General features: G+C 40.6%; 3 protein-coding genes across 3 annotated transcripts in view; 1 reads left to right on the top strand and 2 right to left on the bottom strand.

Annotated features, from left to right (window-relative positions):
- Positions 1-26,576, top strand: part of LIN7A (lin-7 homolog A, crumbs cell polarity complex component) — a 365,099-nt gene that overhangs the window by 258,749 nt on the left and 79,774 nt on the right. The gene's annotated exons all lie outside the window — the stretch shown is intronic.
- On the bottom strand, positions 10,902-21,408 carry MYF5 (myogenic factor 5). Its single transcript, XM_067697464.1, has 3 exons — positions 13,637-21,408; positions 12,721-12,796; positions 10,902-12,318 (listed from the first exon to the last, which is right to left on the bottom strand). Exons 1-3 carry the CDS (start codon positions 14,135-14,137, stop codon positions 12,128-12,130), a joined length of 768 nt encoding a protein of 255 aa, XP_067553565.1. The 5' UTR covers positions 14,138-21,408; the 3' UTR covers positions 10,902-12,127.
- Positions 21,553-23,506, bottom strand: MYF6 (myogenic factor 6). Its single transcript, XM_067697465.1, has 3 exons — positions 22,893-23,506; positions 22,513-22,603; positions 21,553-22,274 (listed from the first exon to the last, which is right to left on the bottom strand). Exons 1-3 carry the CDS (start codon positions 23,409-23,411, stop codon positions 22,156-22,158), a joined length of 729 nt encoding a protein of 242 aa, XP_067553566.1. The 5' UTR covers positions 23,412-23,506; the 3' UTR covers positions 21,553-22,155.

The following is a 26,576-nucleotide window of genomic DNA, read 5'->3' as shown; positions in this document are numbered from 1 at the left end:
CATGTTATTTTGTGGATTATTAAAGAATTACAAGTCCCTCATTTCCAGTCTTCAGAAAATCTAGTATTTTCCTAGGACTTCTGATATTCTCCAGATGACTCTGACCACCTGTTTTTTTCAGGGAGAGATGGCTCTGTCTACTGAAAGTAAAAAATACGAGGGATGTACTGGTAATAAACATACATCTAAATGTTGATTAAACTATTGGCTATAGGAATGAGACTTGTCTTATAATTATAAAAACTAATACAAATTATGCAAAGGGATTAACATAAGCTATTATACTGCAGTAAGCTACAACAAATAATTGCATTTAAAGGCTAATTATTGAGAAGCAGAGATACTGGAGTTGTAATTATTAGCACCTGTTCTTGGCCCTGAAATAGACTTGGGATGAGCTCTTAGATTGAAATCATTATTTTTCTGTGTCTTTAAATTAGTATGGTCTTTCTCAAAGCAGATGTCTTGAGTGTAAATAATATGTGGGGAGGGATAATTTTTTAGGGAGTGGTCTGATGGTCACAGGGGCAGTAGGGAAAGACATATACTCCAATTAGCGTTTGCAAAGCCCTTTGTCAGAGTTCTGTATGAGCTTAATGGGTTTTTAGTAAGTCTGGTAGTACCCCTCATATACACCTTCCTTCTCTCCCAACCCATCCCAACCCTTTCTTCTTTTGGTCATATCTAATGAGAGTAGATGTATCCGTGTGCAAACAGCACATGAAACATTAGGGCTGCTTTCAAAAGTCAACTAACTCTAAAGAGGAAATTACAGGTTGGATAATGTTTATATAAGAAGAGTTTGTATAAGTTGTGCACTGTTTTGTTTTCTTTATTAAAGTGTCCATTTAGAAAACTTGGAAAAAACTCAAAAGGAAAAAATAATGAAGCAATTAAATGTATAGTTCCCTCATCCAAACACACCATCATTCTTTGTGCATTAATACATAGGAATATGTAGTACAAGTCCTGCGTGGAGGAGTTTGCAAAATCCTATAAAATGTCATTACTTTTGACTGAACATTTACTGGGAGCTAATACATAAAATAATTGAAAAAATACCACCCATAAAAATAGAAGTCTTTTATATAGCTTACCAGCAAGTGATATGGCTCAGTGAGTAAAGCTAGGATGGGCATACCGGAGATACTCAACCCTTTGTCAGTGTTCCCAAGTGCCACAGTAAATATAACACATGAAACTTAATAGCCATGATTTTAGGAATTAATCTCCGGAGAGGATTATACTAATAATTAGAATCCTATGTATTTTAGTTTCAGTGAGCTTTAAGTCTTGCCGCTCTACTTTTGTTATACATTGATTTTAGAAGGGATGATTTTGCCTACCATACTCGAGTAAGGATTAAGAATGATTTTCTCACATATGGTGAAATAGCCATATTAACCTAGATAGATTGAAGAGCATATGGTTGTAATATGACTGTAGATCACTTAACACCAATCACTGGTATATGATTTCAGTATAGAACTCAGATATTTTTCTCTAAGGATTGTTAAGAACTAATTTTTGTAGCACTTTTGTATTATATGTTCACATACATTTGTTCATATTTCAGAATTTAATTTATATTGTGAAAACATTTTAAAGTTATATCTTTAGTTATTCATTCAAAGAATGAAGGCCAAAGTTTAGAAAAGAGATGGAATGGAGAAGATATAGTCTCTGGAGTTGAAGATAAGATTTTATTAGAACTTGTACATTAACCAAAATAAAAGGAACAATGATTTTAAGTAATTTATTTAAATAACTTTAATATTACAGCATTATATAACTTCCTGTTTAAACAGTAGTATCTGTTTGAACATTCTAGAGTTTGTCAAACTGAGCTGGAAACAATTCATCTTGGAATTTTGATTAAGTATTTATTGCTAGGCAGAAAAAAAAGGAAAAATAATTAGTATGCTTATCTTTCTCTGGTTCCACCTAAATATAACTTGTAGCTATGGTATTTAATCTGTCACTACTGCTGTAATGTCTTAAGTTAAACCAAACAACCTCTTGGGTCAACAACTTGTCAGATCCCTAGGTTAAGAATAATTTAGTGTATTAGGAAATAATTCTCAAAATCCCCTCCCTGACATTTTGTATGAATTTTGCTGACCATTAATAGGCAAAATAATTTGCTCCATGTATGGTGTGTGTTCTATGTACTAAGAATTGATTTCAGAGCTTGATACACATACATATAACTAACACTAAAAATATCTTGTGGAAATGGGTATTAAGAATTCTGTTATGACTGAGGAAAATAAAGCACAGAGAGGGAAAGTAGTTTGATCAACTTATAAGCTGGGAACTGGTGACTTGACCAAGGTCACTCTTACTTCACAGGTCATTCCCTTAAGTACTATATACATAGCTTTCTACATTCTTTATGTTGGATCAGAAAACCACAAACGTTTCCATGTGATAGTACTAAAGAACTCTTGAGCTGTTGAATCACATCTTGAATTCAGTTGGTTATACTAACATGACTTTCGTGGTCATTAAGTATACTAGAGACTTTATACCAGTACAGAACATTTAACCTTTCTGCCGGGCCAGAAGTCTAATTTGAGCAGTTTTACTTTGATGCTCTATTTTTGATTGGTTAAGCCATTCATCCTGTTTGACATTGTTGTGTGGTGTTGCTATGCTTACTTTAACCAGCTGTCACATTCCAGCCCAGAGGTGGGTGAAATGATTTGTGTTTATATGTAATTCTGAAAGGCTTTTAGATGCTTTGAGTTGGCAGTATGTCAATATAAAAGACATTTATCCATCCAGCATAGCAAGCCTGAGAGACTTTCAAAATTCTTCATGTAACTTTATAAAAATTTCTTTCTGCCATTCAAATGTTGGCAGACTGTTCTTATGCAATTATTTCTAGCTCTATTATTAAGCCTGTGACTGTAAAGAGCTGTCTTTGTAGCAGATACTCATTTCTTCATGTTGAATTGGTTCTAAATTTGTATGAGACTATTCATATCATATATCCTGTCTTTCTGAAAGAGATTATAACACTTAAAGCAGGATAGTTGTTCTGAGCTACAATTAGATATGGGAAGAAGTTTGAATTCCTCCAGTAGAGTTTCTGCACAAGTATACAGATTGATATAAGAATATAGACATTTAAAAAAAAAAAAAAGAATATAGACATTTAATGAGCATTTAAACGCCTGAAGCAAGTCCAGGTGCTAGGGATACATAGAACAGTTCTGCATTGAGGGTACTAATAATGCAGCGCAAAACAAAACAAAACAAAACAAAACAAAACAAACCCACATACTTTTAGTATTCTTTAGCCACAAACTCATAATCCTTCCAAAAAGTTTTGACAGCTTAAATCAATGGAGTTGTGGGTTTCGTTATTCAGGAAATCATCTCAATTTTTTGTCACTTTCCTGTGTAGAAAGCTTATCTTCCAAAAGAGTATTATCCCTATTCACAAAATGTAAAGCCACCCAAGTGATTCAAAAAGTAACTTTAAAAATCAGTAATTTCTTCAAGAAAGAAAAAAAGGCCAACCCCATATCAATCAATCTCTTTATCATCATTCACACAAAACACCCAGTTAACCAGTTGCTTTACTCAAACTTTCACTTACAACAGGTCAACTTAGCATTTGGACATAGAATGAATATGATTAAAAGGCATTATCTTCAATGATAAATTAATATCCTTATTTTCAAGTTATATTTACTTGGAGACAGTTTTTTAAAGAACAAAGGTATGTTTCTATTACCATCATTACTTACTTACAGCAGTATGATTTTATCAAAATTGGGATTTTAAAAATACATTATTATATGCAATATAGTTACTTAGGAGGATAATTTACTTTTAGTGAACTAAATATGATATTACAGTGCTTCGTTTTTATATCTCATTTTAACTGTGCGCAGAAGGAAAGTGTTAACATTTAATTGTCTGCGAAATATTTTCAAGGAGTTAGCTTTGATGTGAAAAAATAATAGTTACTTAGGGAACTGTAATGCTATAAGCTTGAGACACCCAACCCAATGAAAATTCTTTGAATGACAAAGAGGGCAACCACAACAAATAGTATTTAAAATGCGTCTCTGATCATATGAAGCTTTCACTTTCTTCATTATTTACTAGTTCTCATTTATTTCCATGTTCACCTGTCTAGTATACCACCATTACTCTTTTAGTGATTCATCAGCATGGCAACCTAACCATTCCCTGAAAAAAAGCAAGGAATAGCAATTGGTACATGCTCAAGCTGAGTTAACTCAATGCTGTTTATCTGGATGTAAAGTAAGAAAGGCAGTCAATCAGTTAAAAGTTTTAAATGTTTGATGGTGTTGTATCATGTAACCTTACCATCTGGATGACTGGATTTTCGTCTTTATATCCAGATGTCTGGCATCATGCAGACACCACCTCAGTGGTTCAATCAGTCAACAACTTTCATTGAGAGCCCCCTTTGCCTGGACAGCTCAGCAAGGGCTAAAGGAAATGTCACCTCATGCATGGGCTATTACAGTATCCTCTTAATTAGTTCTCTTTACTCGCTCTCCATTCCAAACAACCAGGATACCAAAACACCATTTTCAAGATCTAAGTTAAATACTTGCTCAGGAGCCTCGCCTTGCCTCAGGTTTTCACTGAACTCTAGTTGCTTCATAGGTCTGTAACAGAAGAGTTTACAGAAACTCTGCTTTTAAATTAATCATGTTATTTACCCCTCTGTGTGTAAGGCCTTCTTCAGCTGTAGCCTGGAGTGGGTAATACTCAACTCCGTGAGCTGTTTTTATGCTTAGCTATATATTATGCATATCAGACTTCAAAAACTGTTCCAGGATCATAGTAGTCACCCCATGAATGGAGGTAATTATTTTTATCCACTCATGATCAACATCAATAAGGCATGTAAAACTCAGTTTCTGATATAAAAGAAAGTGATGAATAAATGTCCCTTCTTAAACTTCATTTAGAGTCAACATTTACTTTACCCTAAAATCTCATTGATTATAAGATGTCCAATTTGTAACTTTTTGGAGGAGAAAAGGCATCCTATTCCATGAATGTAGTCAAAGACTATAAAACTCAGACTGATTTCATAAATTGCAGTGTGGAAAATTATGCTTATTGAGGAAATACACTATTGTTTCTACTGCTATTACTACTATTACTTTAACAATTCCTTTTTGCGTTATGATCCAGACAAACTAAATTAATTGTTGAGGGAAAAGGAGGAATCAAAAATGATTCTAAAATTTTTGGCATGCATACGTATGCATGTGGTGCTACGAAATGAAATACGACATGTAGGAGTAAAAGACAAGTCAAATTTTGTCCATGTTGAGGTTGCCACCAAGGCGGAAAGAGTCCATCGATCACTGAGTATATGAATGGCCTTCTGAAGAAAAATCTGCAGATTAATATTTGGAGAATGTTTTACTGTGATTCTTTTAGTTACAGATCCACTCAGGGTAGCTCATATATGACTCCCATGAAAAGTAATAAGGGAATCACTTGAGCCAATGGTCACTAAACCAAGAGGACTTCTTTGGAATCAAGATAATTCCAAAGATCCCCACGTCAAGCATTCATGAGTCTTCATCCTAAATCTCGATCATTGTACTTTCTTTTATTATCATTGTATGAGTATGTGTTATGGACTAGGCACTAAGCTAAGCATTTTTTATGCCTTATGTCATGCCACTCTCACAAAAAGTCGTGCGAGTTGTTCTGTTATTATCCACATTTATAAGTGAAAAAACAGCTTCTGAGAATCTAAGTAATTTACCCAAGTACCCTCAGCTAATTAGTGGTAAATTAGTGGTCAACTTCAACTCTTATCCAGGGACCTATATGTACTACAAATAGTGGGCGCTGTGTTCTCTTCTGCCTCTGAATCCACTGTATTCCACTACCAATTGGCTTTTTGGTTTACCTTAACTCATGTTCTCCCATAATTTCAGCCTGTGTATGGCCTTTCATAAACTCTCCAGTCCCATCAACATCATGACCTTTCAATTTAGTTCCCACTATTAAATGGTGATTTAATTTCTCTATGTTTTAGTCTGACTCATGATAATAAGAATCTGTTTATCTCAATACAATATTGAAATCAAGCTATGCATTTCATAAATGTTGTTCAGTCTGTTGATTGGTTGCCCTCACATCAGATACCCATCCCTAACTGATTAACAGTTACTAAAAAGGCCAGCCAAGCCAATCAAAGGATGCATGTGGGGCAGCTTTCCTTAGGAAAGGTAAGACTGAAGCAATAGTAGAAACATCTCTACATAGGAGATAGGTGGGAGTTGAAGCTATGGAAGTGGGAAAGGTCCACAGTAGACCAAAAAGAAAAGAGGACACACAACAGAACCCTAAAAAATTAATATATGAAAATTGGCCAGAATAAGAGAGGTCAGTATAAGAAATTAACATAAAACAGAAAATTATGAGAAAAGTAGAAAATAGTGTCAAGGAATTCTATGAATAAGAAAGTTTGAACATTAAGGGTGCACTCCACAACAAAAGCTTCAGCAATATCAATTCTCATATAGTCCAGGGTTGAGCAAGACAGGTCCTTGCTCTCAAGGTGGAGGAAACAAATGTTAGTCATCACACTAATTAATGCACAATTGCAATTCTGAGACATGCTACAGAGAAGAGGTATATGGTATTTTGAAATCGTAGGATACGAGGACTTGATACTGTGAAAGAGTTCAAGAAAATCTTGCCTTAGAATTGATGCCTGAATTGAGGTCTGAAAGGAGTGGGAATGGACTAGGGGAAGTGGAGGAGGGAAGAGCATTGCAGACAGAGAGAATGTGTAAAGCTCCTTTGGTAAGAGGGAACGTAGTGACTGATAGAAGTCTCTTATGTAGCTGGAGTGGAGAGAACAAGGACTTGACCAGAAAGACGTACTACTAGAGAGGTAGATAGGAGGTAGACACGCAGAACCTTGACGGTCACATTAAGGGGCTTGTTCTGTCGATACCCTACGTGCAATAAGCTGGGAGGGAAAATGGGGTGATTGACATGATGAGATGAATATTCTGAAATGATTGCTCTGGCTGCAATAAATAGGAAAGATCAAAGAATGGCATTATGCAAGATTTTTCTGTTTCAGTTAACCAAGTTCCCACTATTACTGGTTTAAGAAAAAAGATCTTTGTTGGCTCCAAACTTGTAAAGCATGGCCAAGAGCAGATATTCAGGCATTTGGGGATCCAGATACTTAATGATGTTTTCAGGGATATATCACTCTGTGTCACAGATCTGATTTCTACTGTGTTGGCTTTATTTTTAGGCAGGATCTCCTCTCCCAGGGATGACATGGCAGCTGGCAGCCTAGAGTAAAAAAATCTCTTATATTAGAACCTCAGCAGAAAGAAAACTTTTTCCTTACAGTTCCAGCAAATATCCCAGGACTGACACTTATAGAACAACTTGGTCACACTCCCATCCATGAAACAATCATGTGGCCAAGGAAGAGGACACACTCATGGTCAGGCTCATTTCTGGAGGTACACTCAGTCCCACCTGAACCACATGGCCTGAGAAGAGGAAAGGGACAGTCCCCAAAGACAAACTTGGATGCTGTCTCCAGAAATGGGAGGCCCAGAGAAATTATGGGGGAACAGGTTAAGAAGGTCTTATGACATTCCTGGATAGCGATAACCATAGTTTGGATTGAGAGGTATTTAAGGACAATAAATTTGTAGGATTTTGTAGTGAATTAGACAAGAGGTAAGAGAGATTGAAGTATCAGGAGTATGTCCCAAGTTTCATGTTTATATAACTGGTGATATCATTCACTGAGAGAGTCAACACTGAAAGGGTGCCAGGTTAAGAGGTAGGGAGAGAGGCAGAACAGCTTGAACCTAACTTGGAATGTGTTTACTTGGAGGTACCATTGAGACATTCAAGAGATGATAGGAATCTAAAGATCAGTTGGATATACAGGTCTGAAGATCAGGGAAGATATCAGGGCTGGAGGATAAGCTTGCCCAGGGCTGGAACACTCTGTTTTGAAGGTTGTAGTGACCATGGATAGTGATAGAGGCAGAGCCAGATTACGGTCAGTGGAATCAGTGAAAGGTAAAGAAATAGAGACTGCAAGTATATACTAGTCATTATGGTAGATTAACTATGGCCACAGATTCATTACTATTTCTTCCACTGAAAAGTGGAGTTTAGTTTGCTTCTCAGTGATTCTGGATTGACTTTAGTAACTTGCTTGACCAGAATAATGCAATAGACACAATGTTCTGGGACTTTTCATGCTATATCATAAGGAACCTTGTGATTTCCACCTGAGCCTCCTGGAATATGTGCTGTGGAAAGGCCCAAATAGCCAGCCCAAACAGAGTGTTCTTGGGAAAATTATTAAACTCCTTAAGCTTCTACTTCTTTATTTGCATAATAATGCAAACTCAATTTTTAGTTGCTGGTTTATCATTAGTGTTCACTCAATCTGTAATGAAGTGAATTAAGTAGCATAAAAGGAGATAAGAGTTGGCTTGTTTTTCCCTTTACTAAGGATGATTTCTATAAGATTTTAAGACTATAACAATTTTAGTGGTAACTATTTATTATATAATGTTATCTTAAACTATCATTGACTCCATTTTACAATGTGGCAAGTAAAATTAAAAAGAGAGCAATACATTAGCAATTTTAGACCCAGTTTAGACTTTGCATTAAATTCTAGATCCTTTGCTCAGCAAATGTACCATGTTAAACAATTAAATCACTAGTCAACTAATATCAAATCAGAACTGTTAAAGAAATAAATTTCATGTTCTGTGCTTTTTGTGACAACGTGGGAACTTTCAGTGGTGACATTTTCAGGGGTACTTTGCCATTTGAGCAGGGATTTTCTAAAGTTACAAATAGCTATACTCTAATATCATTCCCAGAAATACCACCTCTGAAAGTCAGAGAATTAAATTACTTCTTTAATCTAGTAACTGTTGTAAGCGCAAAGAGAGAATTTCAGGAAATACCACTGTCAGATTAAGTATTTGTAGGAATGCCATCTTAAAGAAGAATTTAGGGCTATAACATAGTCAGTAATTTTATCTGACTTGTATTTTTCAAATGAGAAAAAAAATAAGGGCAATCAAGACACCTTGATTTATGTAGCAACTTGCTTCCACATAGTACTTCCCAATTTCCATAACCTCACTTGATGACATTTTCCTCTGTAACCCAGTGAACGTGCATTTCTCAGGCATGAGGAGAAAGGAGTCTCTTTTGACTCTTTTTTCCTGAGAACCTCCTCGCCATCAGGTTGCAGATGGGAAAGGGGATGTTTTCCTATAAATTTGACTGTTAGTGGCATGTTTTCCACCAGCTGAGGTAGGTCTGATATAAGCTTAGTGGCAGCCCACTTGTTCACTCCAGGGGATTTTGGAGATGGCAAAATCCTGTCCTTACTTGACTATTTTGTCAGTGTCACTCTTTTCCCCCTCTTCTCCCCTACTTTCTTGGAGAAGGGAATGGGTCTGGATTACTGCAACCAACTCCCAAAGGCCCTTGTCAGAAAAGTATATATGACTGCATGTGATGTGTTGTGCTGAGCTGTTTACTGAATAGACACCAGCCTTCACTGTTAGTCCATTGGAAGTGAGATTAATCCAAGCAAGCTGTCATGGAGAGTATTGTATTAAATCATACATTTATCACCATCTGTATTATATCCAGAGCATTGAAAAACTCTTAACTAAATACTTTGAGGCATCATAATATTAACTGAGAATATCAAATACATTTGCAAGTATAGAAGTAACTGAAGTTTGGAAATAAAATTAATTTTTATTCACTTGAATTAAAAATTACATTATATTCTCTGCTTACTTTTATTAAATGGAACAGAATATGGTAATGTGTTTTATTTTTCTTTAATTTTTTTAAAAAATTAATTTATTTATTTATTTTTGGCTGTGTTGGGTCTTTGTTTCTGTGCGAGGGCTTTCTCTAGTTGTGGCAAGTGGGGGCCACTCTTCATCGCGGTGCGCGGGCCTCTCACTGTCGCGGCCTCTCCTGCCGTGGAGCACAGGCTCCAGACGCGCAGGCTCAGTAGTTGTGGCTCACGGGCCCAGTCACTGCACGGCATGTGGGATCTTCCCGGACTAGGGCTCGAACCCGTGTCCGCTGCATTGGCAGGCAGATTCTCAACCACTGCGCCACCAGGGAAGCCCCGGTAATGTGTTTTAAAATTGAACTTTAAAAAACAATCTTTGGATAGTTCTTTTTATTCTAATTCTACTAAGAGCAACAACAAATTTCCCACTTCTTCATAGAAGTAGAAGAAGGAGACAGTGTCTAACAAAAGTGAATCACTCAAACTAAAGTTGAAATTATATGTGAATCTTTATAATGCCCTCTTGAATTCTTTTCACTTCAAATCCTCACACTGTCAAATCATGTATAAAGAAAGACATACCTGTGTAGTAAAGTCAGCATCCCATATCAGGGCATGATGCTAACAGAGTGACAGTGGCTACAATATTTTTTGAACCCACCCCCTCTTCTTTCCTTTCCTTTATGGAATAATATCTATTCTTTTAAGCCTGGTGACTGGACAAGCAAAAGAAAAGAAGGGGAAACCTTCCTAAGAACAGTACAATTGCCAAGCTCCAGCAAAGAGTCCATATGCTTTGGCTGGTGAATATATGTAACTACAAACCCTTAGAAATTTTGAACTAATTTATAAATTAGAAGAGAAGATCATTATCTTTATTTGCTCTCTGAACAGCCAATTTAGATGCTTCAAGGATACTTCCCTTTTTATCTCTCTCAGTGGTAACCTTGTGAGAATTATTCCAATGATTGGCTACCTAATTTTCCACTTACTTGTTCTGTTTTCATCTCAATTCATTCTAAAGGAGATTTAAATGATTAACAATAAAAGACACATGTCCATCACGCAACACAACACAGAAGCATAACGTATGATTAATAAAATCAAAAAGGCTGTGAAAAGGAGGAGGGCAGTTGCAGTCTGCTTCACTTTACTATGGTTTCTGTAAATTTTCTTATGCCAGCACTTTAATAATACAAAAAAACGCTCAATACCTTTAAATATTTTATTGACAATATTAATATACTAATGTTTCAAGATGTTTTCAGGCAAGTAGATAAATGTGACCTAACTCATGATTTCTAATGTACTGTAGATATTAAAATGATGTAATGTTGTACATTCTTTTTGTTTAAAAATATTTTATTGTCCTGAATAACTTCTATCTTTCCCCCACATACACACATAGTTTGACATTATATGGTGCAACATTAAGATAAAAGAAAAATTTTAGTTAGTAGCCTCCCTTGAAGTATGCTTAAAATAGAAATGTGGTATTTTCATCTGTGACACCAACAGGACCTAAGGTGAGTCCATGAGATGATAAATATTCAGATTTATCTACAAAACCAACTGTTTCAGCATTTTCAGCCCCACCTTAAAAATATCATATCAATGACTGCCAACCCCATTAGGGGGTTCTTTCACCAAAATCATAAACCAAAATGTTTCTTCATTTAAACAATTTTATTTGTGGTGGAATTTCCAAAATCTCTTATATCTTGAAATCATCCACAAAATACTATTTTGTGCTTACATTAAAAAGATGCATTTCTTATAAGATCAAAATATATACCATTAGGCAGTATTGTTATATTTTTATTTTACATAATATAATCAAAGGATTAAAGAGACAAGCAAAAAAGTTAAATATATATAAAACTCCCTATAACTGATTTACAGCTATTCTAAAGTTTTAAAGAAAAAAAATAAAGCTCTAAACATCAGATGTAATATTTTGATAAGCAATATTTATAAAAAATATAAGTTAAGCATTGCAACAAGCTACCTTTGATGAACTGCCCCCTGTAAGAAATAGTATCTCTGGAACTATATATCTAAAGCAAGACAAAGGAAAAGAAGAAAAGAAAGTATTAATTGCAATAGTGACTTTTTAGTTAAATACACTTTCTTATAAAGTGGCAAGATAATATTTACAAATTTACAACTGAAAGGAAATGTTTATTTACAGGTTGTCTTGCTTTTGGACTTTTTGGGCCTCTTTCCTCCTGTGTAATAGACCCTCCTGGCAGAACTGATCTAGACTAGATTTTTAGTTCATAGCACATGATAGATGAGCCTGGAATTAGAGGCCCCTTGAGTTGCAGGCTGAGAATCGGTGCTGGCAACTGGGGAGAGAGATGCTGGGTCCTGGAGAGGCAATCCAGGTTGCTCTGAGTTGGTGATCCGATCCACTATGCTGGATAAGCAGTCCAAGCTGGATAAGGAGCTTTTATCCGTGGCATATACTAAGGATACAAAGAGAAAACCATTAAAATAAAATCCTTGCTTATGTTGCCCCTTAAGCAGCAGGTCAGCTCCTTTGAAACCCAGAGGTCAGGTGGTCACAGAAAACCTGATGTAGAAATTTGCAACAAATATCTAGCAATTCATGGGGATGAAGGTGGGGAGTGGAGAAGCACCTGGGTAATATTTCAAGCAAAAGCTCCTATGTCTGTGTGTGTGCATGGATGTATCTGGTAGGGGGATTTTGAGCAGAAGATGTGTGTTTATTTTGCTCTGTCCCAAAACGCCATAAATACCATTCTATCCTCTTCCCAATACCGCATGGAAGAACAGACTCTGCTTTGATAGGCTGAATTATGAAGTTGAACTGGTTTTTAAACTCCTCTGAAGTCATCAGTTCTTACCATTTGGTACATCAGGACAGTAGACGCTGTCAAAACTGCTGCTTTTTCTGGACCAGACAGGGCTGTTACATTCGGGCTATAATAAAAGACACAAAAGAAGGCATTTGTTTTCAGGTCTTGGCAAAAGATGCTCTGACCTAGGGTGAGGCAGTGCTTGCCCACCAGCTCCATAAACTGACCGCTCTCAAATACCTTCATTGCCTTGATTTAGGAAGGGCTAGCCTCACCAAATTGCAAGGGCACTGAGGTCAATCTCTGTGCTTGGAGAAGAGGAGAAAGGCAGCAAAAGGAAGAGGGCGGGTGGAATTCAGCAGCCATGTGCATTGGGTTAACCATGCAAAATGGATTGGAGTAGAAGGAAGCCACACTAATTGAGAGAGAGCACTTTCCCAGGGCAAAAACACATTAAAACCTGGCAGCGTTGGTGCAAACGCCCTCTGTAAAGAATGCATCAACATCTTCCAGCCAGGCCTCAGCAGAGCAGGGACTCGGACCACGCGGGCATTTCTCTCTTAAGTTACAAACTGCGGGACAGTGGAAGCCTCACACAGTTGCCTTTAGATGTTAGTGTATGGCAGGGGCCACTGGTGGTATATATTGGAAATAAACCGAGTTGTAGAGAAAACATCTGATTGATCATTCACAGCCACCTATCTCACGTGACAGCCTCTTCCTACGATGTACACTTAGAACTTGGTAGGAAGTCAAACTAAACTCCTGGTCCGCAGCTACCTGTTTCCTGGCATCTGTCTAAATGCGGCACCTCTCTTCTCTTTCAGCACCTGCCTCCCCATTCCCACCCCCAACTATCCACCAATAACTACTGGCTGTTTGGTCGCTACACCTGGCCTAAATGAGATGTAAAGGTTTTTGTAAAAGATTGGAAGGGCCTAGTAGGTGCAGCGGTCTCTCTTACCATGCCGTCAGAGCAGCTGGAGGTGGGGCTGGTGGGCTCAGAGCAGCTCTGCCCCGGCAGGCTGTAGTAGTTTTCCACCTGTTCCCTCAGCAGCTCCTGCAGGCTCTCAATGTAGCGGATGGCATTCCTGAGGATCTCCACCTTGGGCAGCCTCTGGTTGGGGTTGGTCGTGGTGCACCGCTTGAGCGTCTCGAAAGCCTGGTTGACCTTCTTCAGGCGTCTCCGCTCACGCATGGTGGCCGCCTTCCTCCGATCCATGGTGGTGGACTTCCTCTTGCATGCTTTGCAGGCCCACATGAGGCAGTGGCCGGCCTGGTGGTGGCCCGTAGGTGCTCTCACGTGCTCGTCCTCGTCTGAGCCCTGCAGGTCTGCTTTGTGCGCCCCGAAAGCAGCCACTCGCGGCTCAAACTCGTCCCCGAACTCGCCCTCGGGGGACGGGATGCAGGAGCCATCGTAGAAGTACTCAGAAGGCGAGAACTGGCAGCCATCCATCATGTCCATCTTCTGCGGAGAGGCAGGGGGTGCACCTGGGCAGCAGCGAGATAGGGGAGAAACCGGAGCCTGGCGCCGCTGAGGGCAGGCGAGTCCCGGGCGGAGCTCCCTGGTCGGTTTCTCCGGTAATTAACAAGGGCAGACGCCTGACGGCCTGGGTCAGCCGCGCTGGGGTTGAGGCTCTTTATATATTCTTGGGGAAGGGAGGCCGGCCCCAGTGGCCCCGCACTATTAGCATATCCCACCGCAACCCCCGCCGGGGCTGTCTGGGCAAACCTCCGCCTTTCCTCTAGAGACAACTTGCTGTTTACTGCCCCTTTTGACGCTAATGGTTTTACTGCATTTCTGCTGGGGCGGGGGTGATGGATGGCTCCCCAACCCACTTACTTGCACACTCTAGATTACCTAAACCAAGGGACACTTAAAGGGTGTCACAGACAAAAGGAACGAAGGATCCAACTTTGTACGATTGCTGTCACATTAAAAAAAGATAATTAGTAAATAGAACTCCCTACTTCAGCTGACACCAAAAGCGGACCTGCCTTCCCAGTCCGGGACATGATCACTTTATTTTCAGATGTTTCTCTTTTTCATGAACTTTAGTTGTGTCAGGCATTTTTTCAGCCAGTAGGCCAAATATCGGTTGCTAAAAGCTCGAAGTGGCACCTTCAATAATGGAGTGAATCTAGATTTTTGTTTTAATCTGTTTTGTTTCTCATCATATTGCCATTTTGTAGGCTCTGTGTTATAGGGGGTAAGCAGGGAGGGGAAGGTTCCTTTTCCCCAAAACAGCCCGCTCTGAGTTCTCTCTCTACGCTCATTCAAAAGGCGTGGGCACAGGAGGGCCAGGTGGCCAGGAACACACCTCCCTTCCTCTCTTTCCCGCTTATGCGCATGTTTGCCGAGCGCCTCCTCTGTTGCGCCAGACCTTTGATGGGCCCTGAGCCGGCGGGAGATACGCACTGACTGCGCCTCTTAAGATTTGTATTCTAAGAAACCCAGTTTTAGACGGCGAACTTCTTTCCAGGGGTGCGTCTCCCTTCTCCCTCTCTTTCTGCTCCGCCCTGTCGTTTCTACAGACTAAACAGCCAAGCAGGGCTTTGGGGTCGCTAATTTTCTGCTTTCAGGCAAACTAACACCGTTACAGATGCGTCCCAGCTGCCAGCACAGCAATCCTTCTTGGCTCGTGTAAAATTTCCAACTCCTCCAATCCGAGAAACTTCACACACTTTGGCGACAAAAGCCTTCCAGGAAAGCAATCACAGCAGGGTCTTTGAAACTCTGGTGGCTAGAAGGCGAGAGGGGAGGGCTGCCATTTAAGTGACAATGAACCTATTAATCAGCTTTTGTCAATCCTCCTCCACCCTTACTTAACCCACTACCAAATCACTTGGGGGGGGTTGGTGGGGGACTTGCTGTTTATACATGGGAAAAGCTCTTACTTCAGGCCTAAACAAGTAAAGTATTCTGAGGTTTGGGGTCAGGCCTTGTAGCCTCATTCAAAGAGGAGAGAGAGTTCTCACCTTGATCTTGGGTCATACAGTCCAGTAACTGTTGTGACTCCGAACGTATTGGGGGCTGGGGGAGCTTTCTTTTCTATTACTTTTTCCTAAAATTATTTTCCGAAAGCAACCCTGGCCGGCAGATCCCTGTCTGCAGGAGCCAGAGAAGTATTAACTTTTTCAGGTGAAATCTGTACTCCAAAGTGAAGGTCCCAGAAACCAGAGGTGGGAGAGTGTCAGTCACCAAGGTTTGCTACAGACATCCCCGCCGCAGTCCTCTCTTCCAAGTTCTGTCATCTCTAAGACAAAGACACTACCACCACCACCATCACCATCCACCCTCGAAAATCAGGCCCATTCATACCAACGGGCTGCTTAGTAGGCCTGTGGGAAATTCATCTGTACCTTATTTAGGACTATTAACAAGTGGCTGCCTTTGAAATGAATAGGTACCCAGGGCTACACCAGATAAAAGAATTAAGTTCCTAAAGGACTCATCCAGGTGGGTGGAAACATTCCAAACCATGCACATTGCTACCTCTGAAACACAGTAGTGGGTAGATACTCTCATCTGGGAATTCTCAGCCAAGTCCCACAGGTTCTGGTCAGCAGCAATAGTACCATTTTCTTTGCCTAGAGAGTCCAGAAGTTCACACACTGGTTGAAGCTAAAACTGAGTTGTGTGCAGATTTAAGATTTGGGCACAAATAAACTTTAAGTGGAAGATAGAAGTTATCTTGCCTTTCAGCTGATTTCTTTCCACCAGGCACCTAATGTGCTTTGTACCCAAACTGCTCAGCGTTGCCTGTGTGGAGCAAACAATTATTAAGAATTTTCTATTTGCCAAGCACTCTTCCCAACCCTTTCCATGTATTCACTCGTTTATGATTTACAACAATTTTGTGGCAACTGTAAGTGGACCCATTATTAAAAGAAGGTAACCAAGCTCAAGGAGTAAGTCATTTGCCCCCGGTCACACAGAATTGGAAACTAGGCATCCCCGTGGAGAGTTTGTGCTCCTAGAGGTGAATTTCGTTTGTTTTTTTCTTGAATCAGTTTGTTCTCACTGCGCGTCCTTAACGCTCCAGAGCAGAAACTCGCAAACGCCGGTCCCCAACAGCTGTCCCTCGGCTCCCGGGCTGGGAAGACGCTGTCACTCAGGAAGCTCTGTCAGGAACGGTGGTTCTCAGAGGTTAGGGCTGTCTTTGGTAAGGTGATCTCAAACAAATTTACCAGAGTGCCGCGGGTGAGTGGAACTAAAGAAGCCGAGAAAACACAAGCGCCCGGCGGCTTAATGGGACTTGCTAGGGGGGAAACAGGGTCCAGGGTTGAGGACCCTTGGGACCCAAGTGCTGAAAATAGGATCTCAGAGCACCAAAGTTAAAAAAACGAAACAAAACTTTTAGACCTCTGTCAGGGGCGAGAGGAGAAAGAGATCAAAAAATGGGAGGCAGGATACAAAGAAGGCAGGGAGCCAGCGCCTCAAAGATGGCTGGGCTCCCCTAATTCGGGAGAGATTCCCCTGCTCTTTTCCCAAGAAAGACCGTGGGTGGGGAAAATGCGAAACTGAGTGAACGAGACGGAGGAAAAAAATTTTTTTGAGTGGGAAAATTGAACAGAGAAGTATGAAAACAGTTAAAATTAACTTTTTTAAAAAAAGGTCGTTTACAGTACTCATCTGGGTGGCCTCTTCTTCTCAAAATCAGACTAGATTGGCTTTTGCTTTTCATAGAAAAGAATGAAAATACTGTTTTCCACTATTTCTCCAGAGAAGTGGATGTCTTCCATGCAGAGAAAACTCACGATTGTCTAATATGTAAACGGGTTGTTAGAAATGATATTCCAACACTGACTGTCTGCTAGGAAAGTATCACAGTAGTCAGATGATGGGAGGAAAACTCAGCCCAGCTGGGTGTTATAAATGAATGCCCACCAAGGTTCTGGTGAAGTATCAACAGATATAATGTTTTTAAATTTTTGTGTCATTTTACATTCTGAATAAAAATAAACACATGCTTAATTTTCTTACAATTTAGACTTGTAAGCAGGTATTAATTGCAAAGACCTTTAAGTAATCAAGTTTCTTTTTTTTTTAAAAGAGAACGTATTTTAGTTTAAGCATTATGGCAACAATCCTAGTGTTGATGGACAGACCACACCAGCAAAATGATGCTTAGAGCTTCCTTTTTTAGTAAAATTTGCCCACCCTAGGAATTCTGCACAATTGAAAATTCTCCATGCTTCTCTTAGCAGGAGAAATCAAATATACATAGAAGATAAGTTCATTTCAATTCGTTTCTGCCCCTACCTGAGACCCTTATCAACTCCTGGACCAAGGGAGTTATTCTTGAAATGTTTGCTTATTATATCTGACGTAACAACGTGCTAAACAATTTCAAACCGATATTAGCTCTGGGAACCAGGCACACCTAAGTAAACACATTAGTACCTGCCAAAGCTGCTGGAAGAATTTGTGGAGAAGACAGCTGAGGAAGACATTGGCCTCTGCCTGAATTCGAAGACTCCCAGGAGAGATCAAAGGCCTGAGTAAGGACTTTTAGCAGCCTTGAGAGTAGAGAAAGTAGCCAGTCCTTGCAGCGTTATCTTTGTTCCAGCACATGGCACAGGCATCCCGTCTCACAGGCTGACTCTGAACTAGGCTTGCAAAAAATTGCTTTTTCGGAATGAAACCTCTAGGAAGGAGGGTCGTCTTTTGCAACACTTCTTCTGCCTTTAAGGGAGTGACTGGAGGAGTCTGTTGGGGAAATGTCTTGATGGCTTAGCTCTTTGAGGAAATGCCATGTTATTGCTAATTTACTAATAATGCATTAGAGTAGGAGGTGAGATATTCAAAGTTTAAACTAAAAATTTTTTAAAAATACTTTTTCCAGATAAGGTGTTGTAGGAGGAAGGTTTTGAGATGAATAAAAGGGATAAAATATTACTAAGAGAAAAGCACAGATGGGTAAATTGTAACTTTGAGTTAAGAAATGTCTTAATAGGGATAGAGGTCACTTTAGCAGCCCAGGACTTCTCTGCCAGTCTCAAGAGGACTTGGGAACATTGAATTTTAGCACCACACCTCCACCCTAAAAACATATGAAAGAGTCTGAAAAAAAAAAATGAGTCCGTTAGACATAAGTGGATTTCCACTACGTTCAGGCTTGAAACTCAATGATCCAGGTGTGATGATTAAAGTTAGTTTCAGAAAGCTGACATTTGACATTCTACAAATTGTTTCTATAGTAACATAAAAGAGAAAGTCGCTCGTTGTTTTATACTTGATAACTTCATGCCTGCCTCTGGAAAGAGGCTCAGTTTTAATCTCAAATTGCTTATCTTTACCAAGTTATTAACATCTTGATTTTTCTGCTTCCACAGCCCTGTTTGTTTTGGCTTTGGCCTTAGTCAAGCTTATCATCATTAATATCAAATAAAAACATTTAAATTGCAAACACACCAAGGATTTCATTGGAAAGCCTAACATGTCAGCTATAGCAGTGGAGGTCACCTGAAGTCTTTGGGAAATATTTGCTCTATTTAATGAAGAGACTTCTATAGGCAAACTTATTCTAAACAGTTTCTCAAGTTACCCCGCCAAGAGAGATAGAGAGGATTTGATTTGCAAAGACTGAATAAAAACTATCAGCAATTAAAGTCCGTGAATTGATAAAAGCTTTCTGCTGATGAGCAGACTATAACACAAATCTTATTATAAATATATGCACAGTTACAAAGTAAATGAGTTCACCTGGTCACTTATGACATCTGATTTCAGTTGTGGCATGAGTCTGATTTTCCAAAATATAGGGGTGTGCATGTACATATACATTTTTAGGAAATCATTATCGATTCTCAGGAAGAAAATCATAGATACATAATAAGCATGATTAATGGATATACACGCCATTAAGCCATCTTCAGTCGCATGTGTTCTGATTAGATAGTTTGCAGTGCTTGACCACGTATCTTTTAATTAAATGACTCCTCTAATTTGGAGTTTACTAGCTAATCACTCTTGAGAAAGAGCTTTTAGAAAACAATTGTCAAATACAGCCAAGTTATTCTGCAGTCCTTAAATACTCATTTCTCAAGGGCTTCTCTTTCAGGATGCATAAGCAATTCAGAGAGCGAGCTTGAAGCCACTGATGTTGACTGGCTCCAAATCCTGGCTCTGTACTTAAAACTGCAAGAACTCCTCTCTGTTCCAAAGTATCCTTTTCTCATAAGAGATAACAAAAGGACCCCTTTACAGGTTTTCGTAGGGTTATATGAGTAAACAGGTAAAGTGTTAGTAATGGCTCATTCATTTTACTGCTGGTCTCATTGTTATTAATACTTTCTCAGCCAGAGCCTGCAAAAAAGCTAGAAAACTAAATCTCATGGAACTGTGGCTTTTGGTGGAAGAAAAGCCTCTTGATGGTCAATTTAGATTTACTAATGAAAAATAAAAACAGCTGACATTTAGTGTTTATTTTTGTGTCCTGTTTTGGTTAAGAACTTTATCTCAGTGAATCTTCAGAACCCCAGGAGTTAAGCCCTATTATTGTCATCCCCATTATTTTATAAATGAGGAAACGGGAAAAAGAGAGGAGCAGTGATAGTTCCACGTTTACACCATAGCAGCAAAGATTCAATCCAGTTTATGGCGCACAGAGGTTCAGCAGTTTGCATCCACTAACACTCCCACCTACTTCTCTCACACTTTTGAGAGGGATTATATGTCAAGATCAGTTTCCTCTATGAAGCTTTCTGCATTTTAGGAGAAAGTAGAATTATCCATACACTCAGAAAATTGAGTAACTATTATCCCCAGGAAGAAGCTTTTTGAAATGCTAAAGGGGCAAGACACTGCTCCATGCCTGCGGGGGGCGCGGTCTGTGGCGGCATCTGGAACTCTGGCGGTGGGCAACAAGGTCCAGACTGGAGCGTTGGGAATGAAGTTTGGGCTGGGAAGTGCTGAATTAGATTTGATTTTCACATTTCTGAACTGAGGACTAGCTGTAGAGAAAAAGAGGGAAGGAAGCAGTTAAGGGCGGGCGGGGAGAGTGAAAGTACCATTTACGGAATGTAAGAGAGAAGTAGCAATTCCAAAGAAATAGCTTGCCTCTTTCCTCTGCTTCACTTCCCACTGTGATTCTTGGTGGTCGTTTCTTCCTGAGGTTACAGGATAAACAAACCTGGCACACGTTGTAAAATCCTCACGGTGAGGAGCTCCTGGGGCTTCAAGCCTCTCTGGGGCTTTGCTATTTGGTCCAGCTAAGAGGTTTCATGTGTGTTGTTGTTGTCTTTTGCCCTCAGCCATTTAACCCTTACCTCTCTTGAAGCAACCTTCCTTCAAAGATGCCCACCCCACCTCATGAGACAGATCGTCCCCTTCTTTTATCTTTCTATTTGGAAAACAAACCCAAGCCACAAGAGGTCTTGAGGCTATTCCAGTCTTCTAGCCACCAGTCTAGTTCAAGAAAACCCGGGAGGGACCAGAGACCTGGCTCAGAAGCCAGCACAGCCCCTGGTGCACCATATGAATGCTTCCTCACGAAGGGCCGGGCCTGTAAATTCAAAGAGGGAAAGTAATTCGGCCTAAATTAGCTGAAGATTTTTTTAGGCAAATGAGCAGAATTTTTGTGTGGTCATTTCTTGTAACAATGAGATTTTCCTCGATTGAACATTCAGTTGTTAACTTTGAGAAAGTAAATCTCACCCAGATCTCCAGGTAAAGGACAGTTAAAACAGAAAGAAAAGGGATGCTGATAAAAGGGAAAAGGGCAGATTTCTTCCGGATGGTCTTCATTTCTAACCACAAGTGTGGGGTCTACATGAGATAGAAAAGTGAACAGTTTAATTCAGACACAGGAAAGCAACCCATTTTCCTCCCTTTAAATCAGTCCATAAGTAAACGCCCAAATAAATGGGCTTGGGTGATTTCTAAATTAAAATGTGGTTCACCTTTATTTATGTCTCAAACATAGTTTTTTCAGTTGAATCAAATTAGGAACAACTTTGTTCATATAGAAACTTACATTTTAATATTACAATACCAGGATCCTCGCACATTTTATATACAATACGTCACTACACATTTAAAATATATTTCTTAGGTTTACATTAAAAAATGAAAGTACTAAGATTATTTACAAAAATATATTCAATACCACTAACATTTAGATGCAACGTTCCCACTTTGCTTTAAACAGGAATGAACTTCTTTTGAACATGGCACAAAAGGATCATCGTAATAAAAGTAAATATATTACAAACCCAACCAAACAAAAACAAAGCAAAACTGCTAGATCTAAGCCACTCGCGGTTCCCCAAATACAAGCCCAAAGCCGAAAGGCTTTTTCATCTGAGCGTGCACAACAGTTTCCGAGAAGTTTCTTTGTGAATATGGCTCCTTCCCTTTCATAAGCTCCTGGGTCTGGGTTCCTAAATATTACTGTAACGTGACCTAAAGGATTAGGCGAATGAGGGAGGGAGGGATCTTCCTGCTACGTGGAGGACATCCCTAGCACCGGCGCCGGGTTACTTCTCCACCACCTCCTCCGCGCAGGGGAGTTTGTGCTCCTCCGAGGAGATGCTGTCCACGATGGAGGAAAGACATCGAAGGCTACTCGAGGCCGATGAATCAATGCTTGCCCCTCCTGAGCGCAGAAAACACACACACAAACATAACCCCGAAGGAAGGAAGAAGCCGGCAGCCCCGCGCCCCACGCGAAGCCGCTTAGACCGCGCGGGAGGACTGGTCCCCGTGCAAGGAGCGCCGGTCTCTTAGGGACCGTCCAGGCTCCTGCTGGGCTCCGAGCGCTTTCTGCCCCCAGCGAGCACCCCAGTCCCCTCCCGGGATGTTCTCCAGCGCAGTCCAGTGCCCTTTTACTTTACCTTCCTTGGCAGTTATCACGAGCCCCCTGGAATGATCCGAAACACTTGGCCACTGGGAGCTGCAGGTGCGCAGGAAATCCGCACCCTCAAGCTGGAGGAAAACCGAGGCAGCAGATTAGTCAAGAAACATCGGTTCCGGGGCTGGGGTAGGGGACCCTTTGTGAGGGGGTCTCCCCTGTTTCGTCAGGCCGGGTACGAATTTCCTGCCTATTGCAGGCACCCCGTGTTCACGGGTCACCGGGGGTTCATTTGAGAGGGACCGGGAGGGGCGGGTGAGGAAGGAGGACGCGAACGGAGACAGAGCAGCTGGAGGTTAAGGCCCCAAGGAGGGCGACTAATCAGCCTATACATTCCCCGGCCCCGGCAGCATCTGGGCTTACATTCTCTTGCTTGGGTCTGTAGCTGAAGGGGTCCACCCCTAGCTCCTGCATTTTGTCCTGCTGATCCAGCCGGTGCAGCAGGTCCTGCAACCGCTCAATGTAGTTGATGGCGCTCCGCAGAATCTCCACCTTGGGCAGTCTCTGGTTGGGGTTGGCCACAGTCCGCCGCTTCAGTGCCTCGAAGGCCTCGTTGATTTTCTTTAGCCGCCTCCTCTCGCGCAGGGTGGCGGCCTTCCGCCGGTCAGTGGGGGCAGATTTTCTCTTGCAGGTCTTGCAAGCCCAGATCAGGCATTGGCCGGGGCAGTGAGGAGGCTGCAGGCCTGGGGGCGCCAGGACATGTTCCTCTCCGCTGCTGTCGCTCCCAGCTTCCGGGGGCATTTGGTCCTGGCAGGGGGACAGGGTACCATCACTCCCTGGATACAAAGGAGAGCCCTCTGCCACTTCTAACGGCTGCAGGGTAACATTTTCCCCATCCAAGTAGAAGAAATAGGAGCCAGTTTCAAAAAGGTCCATCATCATGTTCTCCTCCTTGGCCTCTGACTCGGTCTGAACGGGGTGATGGGCTCAAAAACCCAGAGGAGCCACCCAGATGGCATTTAATTAGTGCGGTGACTTAAGTCGCCCCAGCTTTATATATAGAAGCTCCTGAAACTCAATCCAACTTTTAGCTGTCATGGAGCATCAGTCTCTCAACGTGATTACAGCCAGTGCTCTCTAGAACATCTAGTTTGAAAGAAAACTGAGAAGTGTCACCCCCAGAATGATGTGACAACCTATATGCAGAACAGGTTAAAACAAAATACATAGAGAGAATCCAATAATTTAAACAAAGCATCGAACACTTCCATCTGGGGCAGTTTAGACGCTAACCTGCTTACAGGACAACTTCAGAACAACTGGGGATTAACACTGCTCCATTCCCCTCCCCCAGGCTCATCTGAATTCTAAGTATAGACCCATGATGAAAGATTTCAAAGGCAATAGCCATTGCTCCAAAATAGCTTGGTTAATGTTTGCAGACTGGTTCAGCTCTTTTCTCCCTCCTGCCTGTCAAAAAGGTGCTATTCCTGTGATTAAAACCCTTACAGTCCTTCAAAGGTTATACATGACTTTCAGGCTTCAGCCTCAATAGCAGCAGGTAAATCTCTTTCCTCTCTTTTACTAAGGTTGAATGACAGTTTGGGAGCTGGAAGGGGGTGGCTGGAGGGTGCTCAGATTCCTTCCTTGGCTATCTTTTTTTGGAGGGTGGCAACCAAGATCTGAATTCCGTACCCCTGCTCCACGGTGGAGCAGTAGTACCTATAAGGTAAGGGGTGGGACTGAGGATGGGGATGCACTAAATGTAATAATGTCTCTTGAAAAATAGTTTTAGTGGAAATAAGACTCACACTATAGCTATTTGATATTCCAGGATTCAACGTGCCACTCCAAGATGCCTCTGTTAAGGCTCCTGTTCTACAATGTGTGGTCATAGCTTTTTCATTAGCATTCTCGGTATCCACTGACCCCAAATAAGTTCTTTCATAGGATTCAGATGAGAAAGGTAGCAACCAAGATACAAACCAAGGAACAGAATGTTTAGTTGCAGTTTGCCCATGGTCCAATACACACAAGTATGGTGGTTGAGGAGGCAGTACAAGATAAGGGTGAAGTGCAGGGCCCCTAAATTCCAAAGATGTCCCCTCAAGTCTTAGCTAAGTTAATTTCTATTTATGTGTGGATGGGTAATACTAGGTCTTGATTCCTTTAAGATAACAATGGTTACCTTATGGAATTTTGGTGAGAATTCGATCAAATGATACCGTGCGTGTGAAGCATATAACCTTATATTAGCTACTTGATGAACATTAGTTATTTAAAGCATAAGGCTATGTCAAGGCTAAGACCATTTCTTATGAAGGAAATAAAGCACAGCTGTAGCAGAGATTTATTTTTTCTCCTATTTAAATTCTTTTATTTAATTAATTAATTTATTTTTTTAAATATCCCTTCCCTTTCCCTTTCCTTTCCTTCCCCTCCCAGAGCTCTGGAAGGACTCCTTCCAACCTTAAATTGCCTTTGGGGTGACAGTCAACTCTGGTTTTAGCCTTTATAGTCAGGGCCTGAAAAACTAGATGGAAACATAAGATCTTCTTATTCTACCCCAAGCAGTGATAATTATAGGCTGTGTTCAATACGATTTCACTTTTTAAATGAAGAGACTGAAGACAACGTCCTTGGACTCAATGGTCAGACAACGTAGAAACTAGTTACATTTTTTAGTTAAATCACTTATTCCAGAAGATAATTCTTCATAGTCTCTTCCTATTGAGCCACAGACTTGGGATGTTAAGTTCTGACATTTTGTGCTGTTTTTACATTTTTCTTATGTGCAGCTGAATAATTCCTTATCAAGTGTGAGAACCATTTTTCTGTGTTTGGAAAAGTAGGAGGCACAGGGAATAAGAAGAAGCCAATACTTTTGTGACATTTTCTCCTATTTCTGCCATTCCCCTGGTTGTGATATCAGAAGTTAAGACTCCAGATTGGAGGCTCCAAGAGTTAAGGGAATAGCCTAACATCTATTAAGGAAAATTACCCTGTGCTCTTAACCTCACTCTGTGCTGTATCTTGTAATGTGAAGACAATTTGAAAAGTCATTTTAACCAGTAAAGTTATATAGCATTATTGCTAAGATTATTAAGATAACAATAGCTGAAATTCATTTATTCAACATGTTTGGGGTACCTACTGAGTGCCAGATAGTGTCTTGGGTGACAAGAATAAAATGGTGAAAAATGATCTCTTCTTATGGAGTTGGAATCTAGAAGGATGAGTGAAATTGACTAAGTAATTAAAAAAATAGAAGCAATAGCGCTGGAATTGGGGGTGGAAGACCTAGATCACAATCGTTTGGGGCCTATGAGAACTTAGTCAACCCTAATATCTCAAATTCTCAGTTTTTTCACCCATAACATGTATAATGACAAAGACATCGTACTCTCAAAGGTCATGATAAAGTTTTTAAAAATGTGAAATTGCTTCAAAAATGTTGCATACCTATAAAAGTATTTTTATTACTGCAATTAGGTATAGAGAAAAAATGAGATAAGAAAAAGATCACTTCTAGGGAATTTTGTTGCTTGGGTGACAGAAGTAACGAAGCATCGACATATATACACTACCAAATGTAAAATAGATAGCTAGTGGGAAGCAGCTGCATAGCGCAGGGAGATCATCTCGGTGCTTTGTGTCCACCTAGAGGGGTGGGATAGGGAGAGTGGGAGGGAGGCTCAAGAGGGAGGGGATATGGGGATATATGTATGCATATGGCTGATTCACTTTGTTGCACAACAGAAAGTAACACAGCATTGTGAAGCAATTATACTCCTATAAAGATGTATTAAAAAAAAAAAAGAAGTGGGGCTTCCCTGGTGGTGCAGTGGTTGAGAGTCCGCCTGCCGATGCAGGGGACACGGGTTCGTGCCCCGGTCCGGGAGGATCCCACATGCCGCGGAGCGGCTGGGCCCGTGGGCCATGGCCGCTGAGCCTGTGCCTCCAGAGCCTGTGCTCCGCAACGGGAGAGGCCACAGCAGTGAGAGACCCGCGTACCACAAAAAAAAAAAAAAAAAAAAAAAGTAACGTTTAAGGTGACACCATTCTTAGATTCGCCACTGATTTTAAGAGGTATCGGGTAGATATGAG

Source organism: Pseudorca crassidens, chromosome 11 (assembly GCF_039906515.1).
Source record: "Pseudorca crassidens isolate mPseCra1 chromosome 11, mPseCra1.hap1, whole genome shotgun sequence".
Lineage (NCBI taxonomy): Eukaryota > Metazoa > Chordata > Mammalia > Artiodactyla > Delphinidae > Pseudorca > Pseudorca crassidens.
This window is presented reverse-complemented; position numbering and strand designations above follow the sequence as displayed.

What these genes read in the sequence shown, in the direction of transcription:
- MYF5 (XM_067697464.1), bottom strand. Translation starts at nt 14,137, where the DNA reads ATGGACATGATGGATGGCTGCCAGTTCTCGCCTTCTGAGTACTTCTAC. An exon ending in CCAGCTGCTCTGACGGCATG is followed by an intron (nt 12,797 to 13,636) that starts GTAAGAGAGACC and finishes CTTTTATTATAG; the next exon opens with CCCGAATGTAACAGCCCTGT. An exon ending in CTGTCCTGATGTACCAAATG is followed by an intron (nt 12,319 to 12,720) that starts GTAAGAACTGAT and finishes TTGTATCCTTAG; the next exon opens with TATATGCCACGGATAAAAGC.
- MYF6 (XM_067697465.1), bottom strand. Translation starts at nt 23,411, where the DNA reads ATGATGATGGACCTTTTTGAAACTGGCTCCTATTTCTTCTACTTGGAT. An exon ending in ACAGACCCAAGCAAGAGAAT is followed by an intron (nt 22,604 to 22,892) that starts GTAAGCCCAGAT and finishes GTTTTCCTCCAG; the next exon opens with CTTGAGGGTGCGGATTTCCT. An exon ending in CGTGATAACTGCCAAGGAAG is followed by an intron (nt 22,275 to 22,512) that starts GTAAAGTAAAAG and finishes TTCTGCGCTCAG; the next exon opens with GAGGGGCAAGCATTGATTCA.